Raw genomic sequence first — 24,789 nt, forward strand, 5'->3', positions numbered from 1 at the left:
GGACAAGACATTTTCTTAAGTCAAATTTATTAACATTATAGTCCTTTTAGATCGTGAGTTACAAACTCCCATGCTGATGTGGGCCAAGCAGGAGATGAAAGTCAGGGGAATGGGTCGGGTATCATACAACATGGACTACTGGGAACTACGGTGCATGGAAGAATGCATGCCTGTCTTCCAAAGGGGAGCTGCTCTTCACAAAAGCTACTGCCCAGAGCAAAGGCAGAGAAACCCACGATTGCCAGATCTTCTGATTTCAGAGAAGACATAAATTTCGATTTTTAACATGTGTAAGTCTCTCAATCTTTAAATGGTGGCAAACAGATTTTAAACCTTAGAAATTTAAAAACCTTTAAAACTACAGACAAACACATCTGTAGGCCAGATATAGTCTGTGAGTGTACTTCTGCGTTTGTGTGTCTGTGCACTTCCTGTGGGAGTGCCCCAGTTCTTGTGCACCCTCATCAGCTGACCCGATACAAAACAAAGGGAGCTGTTCATTAAATTACATGAATAAATTAACTTGTTCTCAATATTCTGTTATTTTAAGTGGTACCATTGAAAATGAGTTTGTCTTAGATTAAGCCTTAACCTGTGTATTTTTTCCCCCATAGTAGAGAATCTTCAGATCATTCCTTCAGCAAACAATGACGGAATGCCTAATCGCTATGCAGGGCCCCGTACAAAATAATTAACTTCTGAGTAAGAATGGTAAGAGCTGACTGGTCTGAAAAGGCAAGTATCAAAATCATCTGAAAAATCAATTTTCTGCTGCTTTGCAGGTTCTCTCTGTTGTCATCATAGCATAACCTTCAGGGTGTACGCTGCAGAATGCTCTATAAAAGAATGCTTGAAAGCCCCTGTCATGAGGGTTCTCTGGTCCTGTTCCCCACACAAGAACGCAGGATATGGTGAAGCCAAAAAGGAACACCAACGGAGCCATAGGTAGGGGGTTCATGCCACTATTTCTCGCTGGCGGCTGGTGGGAGACACAGGAATCAGGCTCCACACGATGCACAATCAGCCATCTGCTTCTCTGCCAACCAACCGACCCCCTAGCATAGCCACGGCAGTTATATTAGTGGCCAATGGCTAACTGGTAACAGCTGATGGCCAACCAGACACAACAGATGGCCATCTGATTACAGTTGATGGCCATCTACTGCCTGAGCCAGCACCTTTCCACGTGAGGCTGAGAGCCTGGAAACTGCTCTCTGGACTCTGTCCCCAGAGCCTCTCCCTCTCCAGCACTGGGCACTTTATTTTTTTTAAATATGCATTAATAAGCCTTAGTGAGAAAACCCAAATATTGATTATAAATCAGTAGAAATGAAATTCTAGGCATAAAACAAAAAGTGCAAATTAGCCATTGGTTAAAATCACTTATACAAATATTGTCCTAGTACTAACTTTTCTTCAATACATTTGGAAAAGCAGCAAGGTCAAATAGGCCACAGGCACTTAAGATGAGAGTAATGAGTAGCTAGAGTGCCACAGGGCCAGGGCTGAGTTTTAGAAAATGTTTACAGCGCCCGTATGTTTAAGAATGGACAAGATCCAGATGTAAGACTGGAGATCCTTTATCTCCAGTCCAACTGCTTATGTTTACTGTAATGGCTGTATTAATACATATGCATGTGGCCAGATACTTTGCTTTGTAGAACTATAAAATCTTATAGTTTGGAAGGACTTTAGCCATACTCTTGAGTCCATTTTTCATAAACTTCAGTCATTACATTACTATATGTCGCCTTCAAAATTCTGGTCACATTCACTTCATATAATTTTTATTTAAATGAATTCATGTTTTAAAAAATTTAGGTATATTTATTTTCAAACAGAAGCTATGTGATTGCCCTAAAAGAAAAAACAGGATCCCCTGACATAGAGGATAATATTGAAACACATAATTATCAAACAAAAACGTTATGACCTAAAATCATCTCCCTACAATGACCCTGTGAGGTAGGTACCATCATTATTCTCATCTCACTGATACGGAAACTGAGGTGCAGAATGAAGTGACTTCCCAAGGTCAAATTGTGAGTGAAAGAGGGATGGTTCAAAAGCAAATCTGCCTGGCATTTAAAACACAAATTATTTTTAGTCATGCCCTTAAATTGCTTCCCAAGACTTGAAATTTTCCCTGTTGTAATTAACTCCAACATGAACTCCCTGTGATTCAAAATGTAGACATTTTTGGAGGGATTGGAATATAGTAAAGAGAGAACCGAAAATGTGTTTGGTAAAATACCACCACAGTTACAAAATACAGATGAGTGTCTTATGAGGGACTGGAACAAAGGCAGCTCAGTGTTCTTACCCTGGTTTCCCCCAATAACTTACTATTAACTCTTTCCATCTTTGAATCTTCATTAAAAAGGTCAGAGTATTATAATTTTAGAAAGTGTGATTGCTCAGCCAATGGCTAGAAAAGCATCAGCATAGAGTTCCCTCCAAAAATTCCTATACACATGCCCCTAGAAAGTGAGCTAAATTCTCAGACAAGAAGACCCAGTTAAGGGAATGGTAGTTGTCACTTGCCACCTTCTGCTGCAAACAGGTGTCATCAGGTATCTCTTTAATATGGTGCCAGAGGGAACCTGTCATTCGCTCATCTGTATATCTTCTGATTACCCAACTTTATAGTCAGGACGGCCCTGGTTTTACAAGATTCGTTCTAAATGGCAGTTCTCAACTTTGTCAACTACTAGGGAGGGGAGAAGACTGCATCACAGCTCCAGAGACCCCATTCAACATTCAATGCAGAAGTCTAACCTCTGAAGGTGGAATAGCCTCTCGTACTTACCTGACTACTCAGCATGTATGCATTCTTCTAGTACAGTCAAAGTCTCTTGGATGTCAACCTGAGAAATTCTTGGAGGGTAGAAACTACATTCTATGTTTTACTGTTCAACAAAAGGTAGACTACTGGTTTTTGCCAAATACCTGGATGTCCACCTCAGATCTCGGCCCTTATCTCAGCATATCAGAAATCACTGTCTTTACCCCAAAACACTTTAATGTATGGATGTATGTACGTATGGAGGGATGGATGGCCATTTTCACATGTGAGCAAATACTTTTCTACAGCATGGCTGCTCTTTTTCATCTCGATTTTATAATATGATATAATTTCCTTAACTAATCCCCCTATTGTTAAAAATTGAGGGTCTTTACAATCTCCTCTATTTTAAATGGCACTACAATGACTTTCTTTACATGTTTATCTTTATGAACATAGATATGCAGAAAGCCTAACCATTGAAGGCATATTTTCTTGTGATATTCCTACAAATGACCAGATCCAATAAGATGCATACTTCTGAAGTTCCTACAGTCTTTTGTGATGCCATCCACCTGGCATATTTCTCTGCTTTCAGGAACCACCACATCTCTGCTGTGTCACATTTTCCCCTAATTTCTAATTAAGTTCAATATTTGCCCCCCCCCACCCAATAATTTTTAAACTTCTTGAGAGTGGACATCCCTTTATTCATCCCCATATTCAAATCAATTAAGATTCCAACAAATAGTAATTAAACCCAATTGACAAGTGCTGGGGTATAAATGGATGAGGTGTAATCCCTGCCCAGAACAGCAGGGGAGGCAGACTCACCAACAAGTTCTATGCTATGAATAGGTGCATGAGACTTATTGTGGGAACAAAGAGGAGGGAGCAATGAATTCTTCCACAGGCAAAGGAAAATAAGTAGAGAAAAAAGAGGTAATAGAAAGATATAGAGAGAGGCAAATGGTTGAGTTATTACTTGAAACACTGATAGAAATTCAGCAGGTGAGCAAGTCATGAAGGAGACATAGGGGATAGATTCATTAATACACGCCAGTCAATTTTAGCTTTTGGTTTTATCTAGAGAAATAGGTTCACTTAAGAATTCACAAAGATCTCCAATCTTCTAAACCATGGTTTTTCAATCGCTGCACTGCTAACATTTTGAGCCAGATAATTCTTTGTTTGGGGGAGGGGCTAACTTGCATTATAGGGTGTGATCAACCTCTAATGTCAGAAGAAACTGTTCTCACCTTCCAACTGGGACAACTGAAAATGTTGCTAGACATTGCCAAGTGTCCCTTGGGGAAGGGAGGAATCACCCCTGGTGAAGCATAATTCTAGTTCTAAGGACATCTATCTTACTATACTATCTTTTTCTCTCTGTCCTGCAAAGGATTTTTTTCTTCAGTTCAAAACCCAATTGGACGCCAAATTTCTTTTTAGATAAGAGATAAGCTCGTCAAAACAACAACAACAACAACAACATCAAGTTACTGATGCCAACTATATACATAAAAGTATACCTCCTTTCATTAAACCTAACAAAAAATGAAATGTTCACTATGCTATGTGAGTATATAAATGCCACGGCTAGTATGTGTTCAGAACATTACAAAGTATTTTCGCATTGGATTCCACTGAATGTTCATGACATCCTGTGAAGTATTTATTATCTCTTAGAAGTGAAGACAGGGTGACTCAAAACCATCAACTATCCAAGATGATCTGAGTGTTATGTGCTGTAGGTAGGATTCATATCCAGATAATCTCATTCCAAATTGTATATAATTTCCATTTAATTTAGTAAACAACTACTACGAGCTTCTTTAGGCCACAGAGAGGGTAAGCCAGAGAGAAGGATCATGTTAACATCACATAGATGGAGAAATAAAATATCTTAAGAATGCTCCACTACCTACCTAGCCTGGCCCACCAAGAAACTCTAATAAGTATAACCTTGCTTGTGGAAGCAAAGCATCATTGAACCACTAAAAATAACTACGCTGCATCCATCCTTTGCATAGCCTCAAGTGCACTTATTGTGCAAAGAGAGGAGTAATTATGGCAACATACTAATTATGGCAACATTTACACTCATATAATTTTTAAATTATGGTAACACCTTTTACTCATTCAAAATCGCCCTAGAAAATTGGTATAATAAAGATTGTTATCCACTGATAGAAAATTGTGCATAAAAATACACATTAAGTAACTTGATTAAGATCACAGCTAATTAAAGGCCAAGTCAAACATAAAATTAAGTGTTCTTTCCACTACAATTTCCAGCATCACATGACCCTACAACTCTTCCAGATATAAATATCACTAGCCCAATAAATAAAAATATCCTCAACCATACAGATACTAATTCTGTTTCAGTATTATCTGAAGCACATTTCCCTCTGTAGTTCTAAATATGGAATCTACACTAATGTAAGAAATGGAAATTTTTGCTGCTCTTATTAAAGACAAAAGGCACTCCCTTAAATTAGGCAAATTACCAGAATCAGTGAGACTATCTTATTCATGACTTATTAGTTGACATATGACAAAATATTTCCAATTTTCTAGACTTAGCCAACACTAAAACAATATGTGATACGTCTGAACCTGAATTCCAGCATGACAAAAAGATGAGTGGGGTAGGGGGGGAGGTCCAGAAATTTTCTGGATATAGAATATTGATTCACACTTCTTTAAAAAGTACTTGTCTATATAATGATAAAGGGCTTATTTAAGATAAGAGTACTATACACTTTGCAATAAACAAACACAGGTATTTGGAATATAAATGGAAAGCTATTCAATTTCGGTTTAAAGAACAACAAAAAGTGTTAAAGTCTTACTCCATCATGGAAGGTGGGATAGTACAGCAGTCTTGAATTGCAGTGAGGGGAGAGGTCAGGTGAGCCGTGTAAGATGCTTCTACAACTTGCTTGTTTCGGTTGACCACATCCAAATAACGGTTGAACTTCTCTCGGATTTTTTTGGCTAGCTGTGGGACAATAGTGAGCAAAATCAATTGAAAGTCCAAGACAATAACCCACTGTACTTTTTCTAATAAGCTAATTAATTTGTGTCAAATACTATTATGTATTAAACTTCAGGTAAAACAAACAACACACATCCAAATCTTATTCCACCGTGTACATTGAGATTAAAAATTACCAAATGCCTGGAAGTCACAGAAACAATAAAATACTATTTTCTGTCTTATAATAGATGATGCATTAAGAACTTCTCATGTGTTCAAATTCAAGAAGTAGAACAGAACAGATCAAAAAAAAAAAACTTTGCAAAAGAAAAACAAAATCTATTGATATGATTGTCGGTATGACAGTGGTCATTAGGAATTACAGAGCAACAATATGATTGGAAGAAAAAAACCCCACTTCTCATTCTGGATTCACATAGATTTTCATGGGGAAAATACATGAAGGAAGGGAAATGACATTCACTGTCTCCTGTTACACAACTTCAGGGGACATCATTCACAATCTTCCATGGGAAGGGCAAATCCCTGGAGTGTGCAATGCAGACATCCATATACAAATATATACAATTAGAAATATACTCCTGTTTGGTCTGTTACACCTTTAAGATGGACAAATGTCTTTCTTAACTGCTGTGAATGGAACACTTCATCACGATTTACTTTCATGTGGGAATAACACAAGCAAATTGATAAGCATACTGCTTTTTCCTCCATTGTTCCCATCAAATATCACAGCTTAATTACAGATCTCCAAGGAAAACCGGGTTGTTTTTCTTTCCCTTAAACAGAATGTCACCCCAATGAAATGACTGATAGAATTACAGCTAATTGGTTTTGTGGAGCTATTCATTATCAGCACGCGAGAGGAAAACTACTCATCTCCTTTGGGTCATGCATCTCATGCAATTTAATAGCTTACAGGCTAAGATCATGGAACCAAATCAAAATATCTTCATTTGTTATTTTCAAGCCAATTTAAAAATTTGATTTTATTCCAATGATATTTGGGAACTTTCACGAGGGTCAATTAAGTAACTGAGGCTCTCAGCCTTGCTAAGTATTGCACACACTATAATGTTTAAAAAAATTTCTGCACATAAGAACATGAATGTAATCTTTAATTTGATAATGGGTTATCTAAATTCATTTCAGCATTTTCAAAGGAGGAATGTGTGTCTCAAAAATTAAGTCCATCTGCAATTTGACTCCTTGAGCTAGAGTTTTCACTGAAACAAAAAACGTATCTTTTTTCTCGTTGGGGTGTTTTTAAAATAAAATGTCCAGACACCGTTTAATTTCCCATCTTAATTTAGACCCCTAGCGATTTTGCCCCGCCTAGGGGACATTTGGCAAAGTTTGGATACAATTTCGGTTGTTACTACTTGGTGGAGAGTGCTACTGGCATCTAGTGGGTGGAGGCCAGGATACACAGGACAGCTTCCATAACCAAGAATTACACAGCCCCAAATGTCAATAGGGGCCCATTTGAGAAAACCTAGTGCAGAGAAAAATCAAAGATAATTATCCCAATTTGTAACTCAGCCAATTGGTCTCAAATTGTTCCTCTAGGTTAGTTCTCCAGTTACCCAAAATAGTACCTTAACGGGAAAAAAAAAATCTACCAAATTCCAGTATTTATGAATTTTTACTTTGTTCTTTGTTTTTCCTTTCCCAAAGTAATGTGAAAGAGGCCTGCAGTTTTTAAAAACATAGCTCAAATACAGAAATAGGACTCTTCACTCCTTATCAGGAGATGTGCTGACATGATTTTTAAACAGCAGTTTGCACTAACATAACAAGCCTTTTTTCCCAGACTCTAATCTTCAACGGGTAGTTGGGGATGAAAGACAGAGTAACAGGTTCCAGCTTAAAACCTAATGTACATTCCCATATGCCCAGCATTCCCCCTCATAATTCATATTACACTTTAATACTATTATGTATTTAACATCTGGTTATCCCACTAGACTGCATGCTCTGCAAGGGCAGGCACTACATATAAGTGCTTGTTCATCTCTTTATCTTCAGCACTGAGCTCACTGCTTGGTATTGTAGGTAGACAAAAAATATTTAATGAATTAATAAAGGTCAAAAATATTTGACCCCTGAGAGTTATTAATCATTTGGTCTAAGGATCAACAACCTCTTTAAAAAGCATGGGATGCTTATTTTACAAATATACAACAATACGTATTTCTGGAAACTTCATCAAGACGAGGTTGTATCTTTTCTCTTTAGGTTCTGAAATAAAATACCATTAATTTTTCACCTACAAGTATCAAGAGTGTAGTCTTTCATTGTCCTTAGGAACAAATATTCTGTAACAGTATAAAGATAAGATGTACTTGAGAGACATGAACTTCCAAATAATATCTTCACAAATTCACTTCTACAGTGAAAATGGAATTTGTAATCATTTCCTTTCTCTCCCATACATAGAAACACACACATACAAACGCATGAGAAATACCCATGTGTTTCTTCTATAGTTGGAGAATTCGAACTTTAAAGACAGTCAGATCTGGCTAATGATACTCCAATCTGGCCAAAGCCTATTTTTGTAGGAGATAGGAATGACTCTTACTCTTTTTTAAAATTTATTTTTAAAATGTATATACATGTGTGTTTTTTTAAATCTCAATTTTCTTTACTAGACTATGAGATTCTCAAGAGCAGGAACTAGCTCTGATTCCAGGTAGCTTTTTTTCCCCCAAAACATTTTTTTATTTAAGTGTGTTTTCCCAGGACCCATCAGCTCCTAGTCAAGTAGTTGTTTCAATCTAGTTGTGGAGGGCGCAGCTCACACTGGCCCATGTGAGGATCGAACCGGCAACCCTGGTGTTAAGAGCACTGCACTCTAACCAACTGAGCTAACCGGCCACCCCGACTCTTACATTCTTAAATGACTTTACTTTAAAAAGCCATTTTGATACTTAACTACAGGAAATTCAAATGTCAGTTCATAAATAAAGTTTTATTGAAACAGTCATTTGTTTACATATCATTTATGGCTGCTTTCATTATACAACAGCAGAGTTAAGTAGTTGCAATAGAGAAGACTGCATGGCCTGTTTTGCTATAGGTAGAAGTCAGAAGACCTAACATGTCCCTAGATAGGAGCCATAATTCCAGTAATTTTATAAAAATTTGCTGCCATTCTTTGCCACTCCTTCCCACTGCGAGGTGAGGCTTACGTTCCTTCTACTCCCACTTCTTGAATATGGGTAGGCTCATAATGGTTTCTCCCAGCAGAGTATGGAGAAAGCAACTCCATGTAACTTCTAAGGCTAGATCATGAAGGGCCCTGCAGCTTCCACCTGTCTCTTTTGGAATGCTCTCCGCTACCATGTTGTGAAGAAGTCCAAGACACAGAGACCATAGTTCAGTGCTTGGTTGGTAGCTCCAGTTGAGCAAGGCTTCGATTCAATCAGCTCAGGCTCCAGATATGAGTCAAGAAGTTTCCAGGTCAACCCAGCCCTGTCTTCCCCGATGAAGCCCCAGACATCAAAGAGCAGAGACAAGCGATCCTCGCAGGGCCTGGCCCAAAAGCCTCATCCATAACATCCATAGACAAAGATATAGCTGTTTATGCCACTAAATTTGGGGTGGTTTGTTATGCAGCAACAAGTAACTGGCACACCCAGGACAGGCTGAATTCCATCCTAAGGTAAACACTGAAGCTAAGCTAAACAAAGCTGCTCAGATCCATGCACTGAATCTAAATCATCAGAATTATCCAGATTAGAGTTTGTGGATTATACAACTGTTGCAGAGATTTCAGGATTCTTCTGAAAATCATAATAGCTACTGTATAGTGGTACTGACCGTATATAGAAGGCACCAGGACCCCACAATGTCGGTATTGCCATCTTGTAACAATGAGGTTACTTTGTGGTCTAAAGCGACAAAATAAGGGAAAGAACCCACTCACTTTTTTAAACTCAGAACTGTGATGTCTAGCCTGTGTATTCATCTGCTCAGCTATGGAGCTTCAGATATACCAAATTTAAAAGAAGTTGCCATGGCGGCTTAAAATGAAAAATATGACAAATCACAGCATGTAAGGAATGGAACTTCTGTTAATATAATCAGCCATGGCACAGAGCAGGAGCAAAGAGCCCTCACCACTGGGCTAGCCATGGAACTAAGTGTTCCTTGGAAAGATGTGTTTGGGGGGGGGGGGGCAAGAGAGGGGCTGGTATTGGGAGAGGGGCACTGCCAGAAGTGGGTGGTGGGGCCGTGGGCATGTCTGCCTTTGGCTTCCTGTTTAGGGTGGGCCGCAAACTGCATTCTTCATCAGTGGGGGCAGTACCTTGCAAGCAGAGCCCAGACACACACTGACAATTGAGAAAAGGTCTGAAATGCAAACTCTCTCCACTTGGACTCATACCTCTGTCAGAGAAACTCCTCAGCTTTCATGTTGTGACACCCCACCTTGCCATCCTTACAAAAACATAATAATTGTCAATAATTGTTGAGTGTTAACTCTTTGGGGGGAACTATTCTAAGCACCTTATACGCATATATCAACTTAATCTTTAAAGGAATCCTATAACGTATGCATTTCCATTTTCCAGAAGTGGACACTGAAGGTTAAATAACTTGCTCAAGGTCACAAAGCTAGTAAGTAGTAGAGCTGGGATCCAAACCCAATAGTACTCGAACTTCAGAAACGAAGCTTTCAACCTTGATGAAACACTGCTTCTCTTTGTAATATACACAGACTGACAACCTACTCCCACATTCCTTTTCAAACCCATTTAACAAATGCTGTGAAATTCTTAGCAGAACACCATAAGCCATACACAGTCTCAGTACTTTACAGTAAGAATTAGAGTTTTAAAAATTAATATGATTTTATTTAGAATTCTTCATAATTCCAATGAAAATCAAGACATCGAGGAAGTTGAGAACTGCTGAATTCTTCTACCACCAGTATAAAAAAGGGGTAGGGCCAAATTTAAAACAATATACTCAAAAAACGATGCCTACTGATTATTACCTGACTACTGTGGTATAAATTATATCAAACTACCTTAAATTATTCTAATTACTCCTGGGTGTTTGTTCCTTTGTTCACAACCTATGAATAGAAACAGAACAGAGTGGATGACTATTCCTGTCCTTCAGGAAGTGAATTTCAGAATTTCCTATTTTCCTTTGGATTTTCACCTGAGTTTATCTGCCATCACAGGGTTAAGATGAAATTGTAATTCCCATTTCACAAGTGAAGGAACTGAAAGGCATATGGAACTTTAGGGGCTCTTCATTCAAAGGGGGTGCCCTGGCCTCCCTGGACCCCACTGCCTGAGATGACCTCTCTGTGCCCTTCAGACAAGGCATGCGATAGTGACTCACTATGGAAACCTCAACTCATGCTCCACTGCGGGGTATTTTTTCTCACTCTCTAAAAGCAATCTCTTTTGGCATGTCAAATCCAGGTTGCTTGGCAAGCATAACAGAATCTATTAAAGATAGCCTACAGAGAGATTAAACCCTGAATGTATCCGTTAAACTGAAGAGGATCGGCTACTAGCTCGGACCCTTCCAAGAGGCCAGAGAGATTCTGGGTCTGTATCCTACCATGATCCCTGCAGACAGAAGAAAACAAAGGACATTCTCAACAAAAAGCTACAGGTGGACCCACAATCCTCCTCAGTGTAATTAAAAACATTTTTCTTTCCACAGCTAAGCTTTCATCTTTTATCCTTCTTTATCCTCTCCCCTTCAACCCCTAAGGGGTTCCTGAATGCTGATGAGACAACGGGACTAAAACCATCTTGTCATCTTTTGGGTCAATTCTTCGGCTAGCCAACATCCAGCCATGGGTCAAATGATCTGGAGGTAGCGTGCCGGTCCCCATGGGAACGGATTCTAATTTGTCATCATCTCCAGTGACAACGTTTCATCACAACATCAATGAATTTCTTTCTTGCTGAATTTCACTTCCCTTAATTTTCCCATAGACAGTTCTGTCATTTGCATACTTCCCGGGGGGGGGGGGGCTTCTTTTTAAAGCTTTTTACCTTGGCTTTATAGTTCTAAAGATTGGGGGAGGGGTGGGCACACGGTTAGAAAAAGGTAAAAGGAAACAAAAATGCAAAGGCATAGTACACACTTTATGTAGGTCTCCTTCTTGAAAGGAAGGGCCGGAAGGAGTTTTGAATGTTAGGGAAAGCTTTATTTAAAATACATAACAATGAAGCTGACAGGCACAGACAAGAAAGGTACCCTAGGGGACCCAAGATGCATAGCAAAATTCCTGTTGGATGTAGAAGACTTTAACACTGACATTCAAAAACCTTTGTGCCGTGATAAGAATTTAATAGCTGATCCCCTTGTCCTTCAATACCTGCCTTATTACTAAAGAATAAACCTTTTTGCTTGCCAGCAAGTTTCAGGATTTGGTTATTTAAATGTTACATAGAAATAATTTTCAGTACATGCAAGCATAAATATTTCACATCTCTGAACATCACACTACTGCCCTCCAAAGTTCAAGTAGAATACATTTTCATTGTTTCCTGGGGCAGGCTTTATTTGGGATATAAGAAATGTTCTGCTCTTGCTATTTGTATTCATAATGTTGTCATCTCCCAAACAGCTCGACCAATTATTAGCTGGGACTTTGGGCAAGTTCTCAGACTTCCGTTAGCCTCAGTTCCCTCATGAGTAAAACAGGAATAACACTCTTTTCAAAGGCTTATTGTGACGATCAAATGAAACAATGAATAAATGAGGCCCAGATGAACTACAGGCATTATTCTTATTTTCATACCCTCGTGCCTGGACCAGAAAGCACCTGTAGTAGTGATAGAGAAAATAACGTGGGGCTCTATATTTTCCAACAATAGAGCTATAAATAAAAGGAGAGGTACTACTTGAACATTAACATTAACCATTTTATTCACCTGACTCGTCCTCATGCTTAATTGTCCATAGGAAACTTGGCACAAGGTCTGGGAGAGGAGGGTATTTTTTTTTTCTTAGAGTAATAGCAAAATGGCAAAAGGGCGCTTCAACTTCAAAAAAGGGGGAGTCAAATAAATTTGAGTTAAATCCAGTTCTATCACTTACTAGCAAATTATTTCTCTAAACCTCAACTTAATTACCTCTAAACTGGGAATTAATAATAGTCACCTCATAATGTGGTTTGAGAACTAAGAGAAATAATGTTTGTAAAATACTTAGCAGAGTGTCTAACATATGGTAAGTCCCAAATAAATGGTAGTGGCTGTTATTTTACTATTGTAGTTTTGCAATTTACTATTATTGTCGTTATTGTTACTGTTTGGAGGACTTTGTGTATTGCCTCAGGTAGTCTGAATGGAGATCCCAGGAACTTACTTTCGGTGATTGGAAAGGCATCAGGATGGACGTGTTAACACGGGTCTATGACCTCACTAGGCTGTCAGTGCCTCTTCCAAAGCACTGTCATGTAAGTCAGATAATAACAGTCTTCAGTAGCTCGGGATTCTTCTGGAATCCTGTCTTTCTAATCCTAAGGACCCATAATGACTTCACTCTTGTGTCGCATTTTACCATTTTCAAAGCATTTATACATGACTTGTCTCATGTGTGCCGTCCAACAACCGTGGGACTAAGCAGAGCAGGTACTCAGGAAATCAAGGCTCAGTGGTGTGCCCCAACTCATGCTGAGTAAGTTCAGAAAACAAAGAGACCATTTCTTCTAATCCCCACTCTATTTTCTTTCTGCTACAAGCTCCCCCAAATGGCAGGAAAATGTGAACTCTCCCAGATCACATTACTTAAGTTCTACTCATTCGTCTCAGTAGCAGCCCAATTTTTGCCTCTTTGAAGGCTTCTCAGACCCTTCTTTTCCAAAATTGCCTGTAACTCACCATCAGAGCCACTCCTATCCTACTTCATATTCATCTTTCCTCCTTCAAGGATTCTATTTTCCCCGATAAAACCAATAAGAGAATATTTAGCATTTATTGACTGCTTACTATGTGCCGGGCATTTTGAAAGTGAAACTTTACATGTCTTTTAATCCTCACAACTCTTGGTCATGGTTACATAGATGGTGACGATAGATTATTCATGATAGAATAATTAGATCAAGTCCATGCTTTTGAACCATTGCATTATGCATTTTCATTTAATACAGTGCCTAGCATCTAGAAGAAACTTAAAAGGGATCATTACTGTGTTCATTTGCTCTCACACAATATACTATTGTTTGCCATATTCAAAAAATTTTCTTCCAGTTCTAGAAAAGGGCAGATAACCTATGAATATTGCTTGTATTTGGTTCAAGCCCAACAGAATTTCTGGGCTTGTCTATTACCCTCTTCTGACCTGCCTCCGGGGTAATACCAGCTGCTCTGGCGTAAGTCTTGCCAAAAAAGAGAACACCAGCTCACAAAAGGTATTCTTATGGCAATTGGCCAGAGTGTGATATGGCTGCTCATCCACTGCTCGTTTGGGCTTCATGAAATCACTCAGTAGAGCAGAGCCTGGGCATGTCAGGCAATGATGTAGAACAAGATAGATGAAGACTTAGCAATAGAATAGGGCCAGTCTGAATTTCCAATAGCCTGCAGAGGCTCCAGGGTTCTCTGACGGATGTGTGGGAATAGCACATCCAGCGGAGAAGCAGGGCAGCTGCTGACAGACAAACTGCAGGTGGACCAGGAAGATTTATGTGCAAGGCTGTCTGGGCTCCAGGGTCACATACCCCCAATCCTGCCCAATCCTGTGAGAGGTGAGGCCCCTGTGACTGAGCTGGGGAAGAGTGCAATGGAAAAAACAGAAGGCAAGTGCTGACATGCCAGAGAACCCGAGGAGGCTGAGCTCCGAGAAATGGTTGAGAGCGGCAGCTTCTCTCTTTAAGCAAATCGCAAGGTTTGCTTTAGAGGTTACAGTGAGGTTTGGTTTGGACAGCAGTTTGTATTAGGTATTCCAGGAGAGTCATGGAAACCCACACCCAAGCCTCCTGAAAGCCAAGGTTATCAACTCAAGGGCTCAATGGGCTCTTGCCCTGTTTTTCACCCCACTCTACCCTTAACAACCAGATCATAACAAAAGAAACAAAGGGAAGGGCAGGCTTCAACCCACTTCTCCTCACTTCACTCTGTAACAGGAGCCTCTGAGCTGAGGTTCCTTTAAAACAAAATAAGCGAGTGCTCAGGCCTTGAAAGTTTACAGACTGTTGCTTCACAAGGAAAAAGAAGTTCAACCTAGACTTGACCTTACAAAGAATCAAGAGGCTGAGAGAATTGGGGAGTGGGGGAGGAGCAGGAGCCACAGCATACAGAATAACCTCTACCATTTAATTCATAACTTTTGAGGATAGTTTGCATAAGATATTAATCAAGGAGGAAAGGGGGGAAAATACTCCGTGGGTTCGTGAACTTAGGAATTCTCTGGTGGCCTATGAAGGTCACACTCAATTGTGGAAAAAGGAAACCCAATCTCTTTACTCTTACCATGTAAAGCTCCTACTTAGAGTACAAATATCTGTACATAACCTATAAACACCAAGTGTAACTTAGAAGCATTCCAAGTAACAGGAGGCCACTAGAGGAACTAGAGGATCAGCCGAGAGATCTCTGGGAACATGCAATTGCTCTCTAGCCCAGACTATTTTCCCCACACCCAATGCAAATAATACCTCATATTGAACCCAGCTTACAACCTGGTTCAGAGCCTGGCATCCTGAAGGGACTCAGGCAATGTTTTCTGTTTAAATGAAGGATGAAACCTGGCCTAGCCTCCAGTTAGAGGCCAACTGACCAGAACGCTTTAGGGTTCTTTGCAGGCTCTTTGATACGATACTTATCAAATATTTGCCAATAAGTATATCCATTAGCTCAGCAATGAGGTAGAACGGTGACACTTAGTGGGGAAACAAAATTCTGCTGCCACTAACCACTTCGTTACCCTCAATCTGTCCAAGGACTTATTCAATCCAATTCCTGGGAAGACAATCTTGAGACACAATGGGAAAACAAAAACAAAAACAAAACTAGATGTCTCTATTTCTCCTTTCTTAATAACATGTTAACCTGACTTACCTTTCCAATGGAAGATAATACATACTGTGTCATTTTATGACTTCATTGATACGTAGTCCTTCTAATGGCAGTAGAGCTCAATAACAGTAAGTATGTCACTCCTAGCTCCCCATTGCAAAAAAAATACTAAGTCAGTTCAAGACAACGCCTAACGCACTAGTGTTTTCCATATTTGGATAACAAATTTTCACAATATAGATTCCCTTTAAAACTAAGGGAAAACAATAGTATAAGAGAAAGCATCTTGTAACACTTCATTTTTTCAGCTGTTGAAGACTGGCCCTGCACATCCATAATCATCTGAGTCTGGAGTGAACATGCTCTCTCCTGGTCTTACCTTCAAACAATGAAGCCAGCATGTAATGTGCTTATCTCAGTAGATAGAAAAGGCCCTTCTTGGCTTTAGTTTCAAGATACTTGAGTAGTCACAAAGCAACTCCTGAGATCTAGGGGCCTTTAGAATATGGGCTCATGGCTCTAAGTAATCCAGAGGTACAAGGTTTTTGTTTTTCTATAATTAAGAAAAAACAACAACACTCACACACATCAATTAGATGAGGTGCAAATGTTGGCTGCTAGCAGGAAATGCACTGCTATTAAGACTTGCTAGAAACAACAACAAAAAGTTATGTTTCCCATGTGGGTTCCAAACCAGAGGAATGAGGATATTTGCCTCAACCACAACAATTTTATTATATCCTCTTCTGAACTATTCTGTGTGTTCCCCTGCCAAGCTGCATCTGATATCATTCTCTAACTCACAGTTGGATTTAGCAAGGTCCTCTCATCCCCTATCTGATGACAGGGAGGATTGCAAACAGAAAAACCAGGGCACGGCTGCTCTCCATTGGCTGTTTGTTTGTGGAATTCACTGCTAACACCTTCCCCTCGAGGGTGGTGCCTGACGAGGGTGTCAGGGGATGTGATGTGACAGTGACACTTCTCCATGACTTTGCAGAAGAACCAGCATGCACTTCACGGCATAGAAAAGGACTAACAGCAACTTAAGTAACAACCAGTGGAAATGCCCAGGAACAGCTATTTCAGCATAATCCCTACCTGCCCAGAGTCTTCAAATATTAAAATAAATTGTAATTTTTGGTAAGCTTCCAATTTTATCATACCATGTGTTATTTCATGGGTCCAGATATTCAAAGTGTTTAGCCAACTCAAGAGTTCTTGCTATTAGCAGCAATTAATTTCTTCCTATCATGCCCACAAGTGTTTCCTATTGCATCGAGGAATGTATTAGCGATGAGCTGGTCTCTGGCTCTTAAGTTTCTTGCTAGATTTTAAAAATACACTCTGAGTTGAGTTTCTGTTTATGCATCTTGCCAGTGCAGATGATTTCAAGTTATTTTATTTTTCTAGTAGGAGAAGTAGTTTTGGGTGGAGGGTGGAGTTGAGGTTGGGAGTGGGGGTGCAGAGATTTGGAGAAATACTGGCTGCTACCTTTTCACCAGCATTTCTGGGTACTATGCAACCTTGAGATCTTGGAAATATGTGTACAATGAGCACGTTTCCATTTTTAGTGGAATGTTCATTTCTTATGATGAAGTCTTCCTGGCTTTTAGAATGACGACTCAATCTATTCCCTTCTAGTTAAATGAAGCTTTGAGTGTTTGAATAAAGCGCTCAGGCCCATACTTTTCAAGGGTCTGCTTCACTGAAAGAAGGCATTTGCCCACATATGGATTGCAGAGCTGTGTGAAAAGCTTAAGTCCCAGCTGGAGCAGGGAGAGACATCACGGTGGGAGCTTGCATGTCTTTTCCTGCCCTGCCCCAAAGGCCATCCCCGCCCCTCTGCTGGCTGCAGCCTCATCTCTCCAGCTGTGCCTGCCTGCAACACCCCCTTCTCCTCTGCCTTTGCCTATGGAAAAACAGTACCAGCCCCTTCGTTTGTTCCATCACAAACAGTGGGAACCCAGAGTGTGGAACTAAGGGAAGGAAGAAGTGGATTATTCTGAGTTTTTGCCAAAACAATAGAAAAATACCTATCACCAGACTGTTCAAGCCTAAAGTATTAGGGCATAGTGGTGATGGGAGACAGAGATTTCCATTTTCTGTCATTGGTATTAATGTATATATACAAATGTAAAAATGAACACTATTATAAATACTATAAATATGTGCATAGAATACAATTCATGTAGGTAAACAATAGATATATACTGCATTTCTATGTGTTCAAAGAGAGTACATTGCATAAAATGTATGAGCATATTGGAGGGGGGTGTGTGTGTGTGCGTCTGTGTGTGTGTGTGTGTGTGTGTAAGCAAGATTATCTCTGTTTATGTCAATGCTAGGCACATACGTTGGCTAATAATGTACCATATGTACCACTGAAGTCATCTGGTCTATATTTAGTACAGGAATTAAAGCTTTCATGCATGCATACACACATACTTTAACTTCCAAATACTATACACAAGCATGTCAACATATGCTGTATATTCTTTTCCCTTAAAATGTAAACAAGATAGTTAAATACTTTAAATTCCAAATTGATATTTCTTCAGCAGTGAGACAGGTAACTGTTATGTTGCTTTCTCCCTCCTGGTCCAAGTTGCTTTTTCCCCAGGAAGCTGGCTGAACAATTGTCCAAGTATCCTAATTATTGTCAAGGCTTCATATTGGGAGAGGACTGGGAGTTCTGAGAAGGAGCTAAGGGTTTGCTACATTCTTCTGGGAAACCGCACACGAACAAAAGCTTTACCAACCACAGTTCTATGTTAAGAATGCCAAAAAGTTATCAACTTGTACTTGACAGAAAGGAAACTCACTATGTTATACTTTAATCCCACATGCTAGCCCAACAGCTGCAACTTTTCACTCACTCCATTAGTTAAAAGTTCTTGAGTAGGAGGTACTTATTTACAAAAACAAGACCAAACAAAACAATACCAATAAATCAATAGCCCCACAGAAATTCCAAAATGACAGAAATTAGCACCAACTGCCTTAGGTTATATTAATAATGGAATAATGATGAATTGTGAAAAAGATAAGTCTTCCCGTTATATAAATCAAGGGCTTCATTTATTTTTATATCTTGTTTCTGTTCCTGTAGGATGATCCATTAGCATTAGAATGCCCTTCCTCGTAAAGCGCAAGCTGTATCTTTTTGATTTACTAGAGCTAGAACGCTTGTCTCTGACAGTACAGAAGGCACTCCCCACCATTGTTTTACCTATGTCAACTGAGCTTAAACTCCATCTTTTCCTCATTTAGCAGCTAAGTTTTCATCATAGTACTTACAATGTTTAGACATATTATTCAAATTACTTAGGTTGATGTGCAATACTCTCAGGAGAGAATAAACCACCTTCATTTGAAAAATTGAAAACATATAGAAAAATTGGCAGTGGGAAAAGTATGAAAAATAACATAGCACGGTGGTTAAGAACATGGGTTTTAGAGTTAGATCACATTGATTAAAATCTTGGTCCTAACGCCTAATTCAAGAATGATTTGGGGAATGGATTAAAGACTTAAATGTAAGGCCTGAAACCACAAAACACCTAGAAGAAAACATAGGCAGCAAACTCTTTCACATGGTCTTAGAACTATTTTTTTGGATATGTCTCCCTGGGCAGAAGCAACAAAAACAAAATAAATAAATGGGACTACATAAATTACCAAGCTTTTGCACAGTGACAGAAACTATCAACAAGAGGAAAAGGCAACCTATTGAATGGGAGAGGATACTGCAAATAATATATCTGATAAGGAGTTAATATCCAAAATATATAAAGAACTCATACAACTCAACTTCAAACAAACAAACAAACAAACAAATAAGCAAACTGATTTTAAAATGGGCACAGAATCTGAACACACATTTCTCCAAAGAAGACATACAGCTGGACAAGACAAATGAAAAGGTGCTCAACATCATTAATCATCAGGGAAATGCAAATCGAAACCACAATGAGACATCACTTCACAATTGTCAGAATGGCTATCATCAAAATGAAAACAAATAACAAGTGTTGGCAATGTGAAGAAAAGGGAACCCTGTGCACTGTTGGTGGGATTGTAAACTAGTGCAGCCACTACGGAAAGCAGTATGGTGATCCTTCAAAAACTTAAAAATAGAACTACCATATGACCCAGCAATTCTATTTCTGGATATTTATCCAAAGAAAATAAAAACAATGATTTTAAAAGATATATACACCCCTATGTTCATCGTAGCATTGTTTACAATAGCCAAGATATGGAAGCAACCTAGGGGTCCATTGATAGATTGATGGATAAAGAAGATGTGGAGTTTGTGTATGTGTGTCTGTGTGTGTGTGTGTGCGTGCGTGTGTGTGTGTGTGTCTGTGTGTATTACTCTGCCATAAAAACAAAAAATCTTGCCTAGAAAGCATATTAACTGATAAACCTAGATAATATTATGTTAACTGAAATAAGTCAGACATAGCCAAATACCATACGACTTCACTTACATGTGGAATCTAAAAAACAAACAACAAAACAGAAACAAACTCATAGATACAGAGATCAAACTGATAGTTGCCAGAGGGGAAGCAGGTGGGGGGTGGGCAGAAAAGAGAAAGGGGATTAAGAAGTACAAATTTCCAGTTATAAAGTAAGTCACAGGGTTGTAATGTACAGCATAGGGAATAGAGTCAATTATATCATAAAACCAATGGATGGTGACAGATGGTTTATTGTGTTGACCACTTCATTAGGTATACGAATGTGGAATCACTGTATTTTACACCTGAAACTAATATGCTATTGTATTATATGTTGACTATAATTAAAAATAAATTTAAAAATATTTTAAATGAAGGCATCTGAGCCTTCTAACTTTTAAAAAAATAACAGTTTTAGGAAATTACTTAATATATTTGAGCCTCAACTTCCTCAGCAATAAAACAAGGAGAGGAATTTGATTTATATCACAGGGTTGGGGTCAAAATTTAACAGGTTAACTCCCATGAAGCAGTATTTGTAAATTAACATGAACTATTGTCAAATAAACAATTTTTTACAAAATACAACACAATCTAAAACACACATATTTTGAACATAACAAAAGCATCACCACGCTAAGTGGGATCCACTGCCTATGTAGACCACCATCGTGCTGCTCCTAAATGCCAAGGAGGGCATTTCTGTGCTTCAGGACATTACCTGCAAGAGATTACCAAGATATACCAGGTGCCAAAAACATGTACGCACATTTTAAGAAAGGGAAACACCATTAAAACTGTAATACTCAATATATACCAATAACAAAAGATGACTACAAGTCACGTTTGACTTCTGCAGTTACAAGAGATGCTCAAAGTGGTTACCATCAGTGTCTAGACACTTCTGATTACGGCAAACTATTGCTCGAGCTTAAATAACATCTCTTAAAAAGTGTATACATTTTTTTGGCACCCCTGGTATATGAACACATGTCATCTGTGATTTAACTGCGTCTTTGGGATAAGCTCTTTGTTTCTCTTCTTACAATGCCAAGTTCATAGTGATTCCTCAACTAACGTTCGCTGACTTTGTCAACTGCCGATCACTTACCAGAGGTATCAGGGAATCTAATTTTTATTTTTGGAATAAGTGACAAATGCCAAAACTTTTCTCTCTGCTATAAAAATGTTGACTTAATATTTTCTTACGCCTTCCAAAGTTTAAGGAGTATCCTCTAAACACAATATTTTTGCATTTCTTTTAAGACGAATTCAAAGTCAACGTTGCATGATTTTTTTTGGAAAGCATCCTGACGTAGTATAATGGTTTATAAATCTTTCCTTTTTTAAAGTGATACACAATTTTTAAAAAAGATATCTCATACTAAACTCTGATATATTAATCAAGTAAGGTGAATTGCTGGAGAAGAGAATAAGGACAAAAAAAACAGAACCTGGTCCCTCTCTTATGTTCTACACCAGACTCTGTAATACTCGCTCCACCCGCCCATCCAATATCTTAGGAAACAAAAGTCTGAAAATATATAGAAGAGCATTGAATATAAATACACCTGAATTCAGGCGGCCCGGTGGCTTAGGCGGTTGGAGCTCCATGCTCCTAACTCCAAAGGCTGCCGGTTCGATTCCCACATGGGCTAGTGGGCTCTCAACCACAAAGTTGCCGCTTCAACTCCTTGAGTCCCACAAGGAATGGTGGGCTCCGCCCCCTGAAACTAAGATTGAACATGGCACCTTGAGCTGAGCTGCCACTGAGCTCTCAGATGGCTCAGTTGGTTGGAGCGTGCCCCTCTCAACCACAAGGTTGCTGGTTCAATTCTTCCAGTCCCGCAAAGGATGGTGGGCTGTGCCCCCTGCAACTAGCAACGGCAACTGGACCTGGAGCTGAGCTGCGCCCTCCACAACTAAGACTGAAAGGACAACAACTTGACTTGGAAAATAGTCCTGGAAGTACACACTCTTCCCCAATAAAGTCCTGTTCCCCTGCCCCCAAAAAATCTTTAAAAAAATAAACAAAAATAAATAAATACACCTGAATTCAAAATCAGATTCTCTAACCTCTTTGACTTTGGACAAAATATCTCTTTGTGCATAGTTTTCCTTGTCAGTAAACCTTGCAGAGCTGTTTTCCAGAATTAATTATTCATGCAGCAAATATATACTGCGTACCTACCATACACTACTTTAAGATACTTTTTCATGTTACTGGGAGCATGTCAAGCAATGAAACAGACAAAAATCTCTATTCACGTAGAGCCTATACTCTGTAAAAAAGATATACAATGAAAAAATAGATACATAAGTCCTAGCTGATCAATTATAAGGAAATTTTTAAAAGCAGAAAAGGAGGTAAGAAGTAAAGAGAAATAAAATTCACTGAGAAGTAACGTTGAGCCAAGACTGAAAGGATATAAGAAGGGAACAAGCAAGTGGCTAAAAGAGAAAAGATTTAGGGACCGTTCTTAATTAATATATATTCAATAAATGATGCTGATTATTATTGTAGCCAATACAATATAAAGAAAAAAAAGGCACAAAAGTAGGATTAAAATTTTTGTCTTGCCCACTTTAGCACTCCCGTAAGGTCTTATCCACTTATAATGATCTCTCTGGGATACAGTTGTCTCATATGGAAAATGGATTAATACCTGTACTTTTTACAATGTCATGAAGAGGATAAAATGAGAAAATATACAGGGAAACACTAAGAAAATCGATAAAGAATCACATAAATATGACAAATGTCACATCCCCTCTTCTGCTATCTTTCCAAAATGACAGATCACCATCCCGTCATATTAACAAGGCATTCTAAGATTTGATGGACCGTGCAGGAAGAGGGTTTTCTAAGATAAAAAGTAACTTCTCCTCTGGGGAGTCAGACTAAGAACCATAAGAGATGAAACAGACCTAGATAGATTTCCAATCAAGGAAACCTAAACACAAACCAAAACCAGCCAAACTTGCTGGGGCTCTGGTTTGAGAGAACAGTCATCTGTTTGCTCTGATCCTCGGTTGATTCATTACAAATTCCCGATCTGGGCAGCTTCAATACATCTCAACCTTTCTTTTGCCTTCCTACAGATTTAGTGTCTTTTATTTACCCATTCAACAAACATTTAATGAACACTTACAATAAACATAGAGCCAAGTGCAGATTTGGGTAAGGGGGTAAACTAAACCAGGACTCAACCTAAAGAAACCCCCTGGGGGACAGATGGGGGGGGGAAGGTTGGGGGCAAAGAAAGAATGGAATCCTTCTACACCACCTCCGGGATTCCTCTAGTCTGGACAAGTCTGAGCCTTGAACATATTCACTAGGTAATTGTAAACAAAATGAGAGCCTTCAGGCTACCACCACACTAGATTATACTTGGCAAGGTAACCCCAAAACAAATCCAGATACTGAAACTATGAATACTGAGAGGCAAGAGTTATCTGCAGTCATTTTTTTCAACAAATATTTACTAAATGCCTACCTAGTACCAGGCACAGAAGGCAGAATTCAAAAACAAAATTCTAAGTGCTCAGCCATTCCACAGCTCCTCTTCTTGTCTAATCATTGTCCCTTTTCTGCCTGTGGTCCATTGCACAGTTCAACAACATTAACTAAACTTTCCTATAGCAGAAAGTTTCTAGGAGTAGAAATACAGAAGTAATGCAGATGCAAAGTCAATACAAATCCCATGTCTAGTCTCACAGTTCTCAATTAGCATGGCTTCTATTTAAAGGTCCCATTAGTCCCTTCCAGGGTCTTTCTAGGATCATTCTCTTGGAAATTCTCCTTCTAAAGAGTTTACAGATCTTTCCTTCTAGGTGTTACTTACCTGAGAGGATTAAATAACAGACTAACAATAGCACTCCTCTAACTAGTGTACCGTTATAGTTATACTCTACCACCCTTTTGTATTCTGAAAGTTATACACAAAATAGTAAAAGCCTGCTCTGAGCCAACCACAAAATCTTTTAAACCATCTTGCAAAATGGACTATATTCACATTTTATAGATAAAATTTATGTAGATACTGAGTTAAATATCATGACAAGAGTCAATCAAACAGTTTTTCAAATCAAAGATGAAGCTCTTTCATCCTTGATCCTAAGCTACAGGGGACTGTCCAAAAAGAACGGAGGGAAGTTTCCTAACCTTTCTGGCCTTGTACCCATGGCCCCTGAGTTTCCTTTCAGCTTTACAATTCTAAAACATCATGATAGTTAGGACTGAGTCTTTACATTTTAGCATGTAAAGTGCCATCTCTCTAAGACTGATTCTCTATTCATAATCTCTTTGAAGAAAGAGCTATTTGATGTTTGGAGGCCACAGGAAATTGTTCTGCTACAGAGTATTTTTCTTCTCCTATGAATAAAGGGATATGATTTTGTACAAGATCTATAGCTTGCTTTTCAGATGGGTCCTAATCCATTGCTTTGAACTGGTCCAAATTCCTCATGACCAGGGCATCAAATTCATACTCAGATAAAAGAATAATTTGGACTATTATCAACTAATAA

The 24,789-nt window shown here is 38.9% G+C and overlaps 1 protein-coding gene across 3 annotated transcripts in view; it reads right to left on the reverse strand.

Moving 5' to 3' along the window:
* CACHD1 (cache domain containing 1) overlaps positions 1-24,789 on the reverse strand; it is a 209,342-nt gene that overhangs the window by 93,888 nt on the left and 90,665 nt on the right. For all 3 annotated transcript variants that reach the window (XM_081057953.1, XM_081057952.1, XM_081057954.1), the window contains one exon: positions 5,644-5,792. In XM_081057953.1, coding sequence (XP_080914079.1) covers positions 5,644-5,792 — 149 coding nt within the window. The remainder of the gene's footprint in view (positions 1-5,643; positions 5,793-24,789) is intronic.

This window comes from Rhinolophus hipposideros (genome assembly GCF_964194185.1).
Source record: "Rhinolophus hipposideros genome assembly, chromosome: 8".
In the NCBI taxonomy this organism is placed as follows: Eukaryota; Metazoa; Chordata; class Mammalia; order Chiroptera; family Rhinolophidae; genus Rhinolophus; species Rhinolophus hipposideros.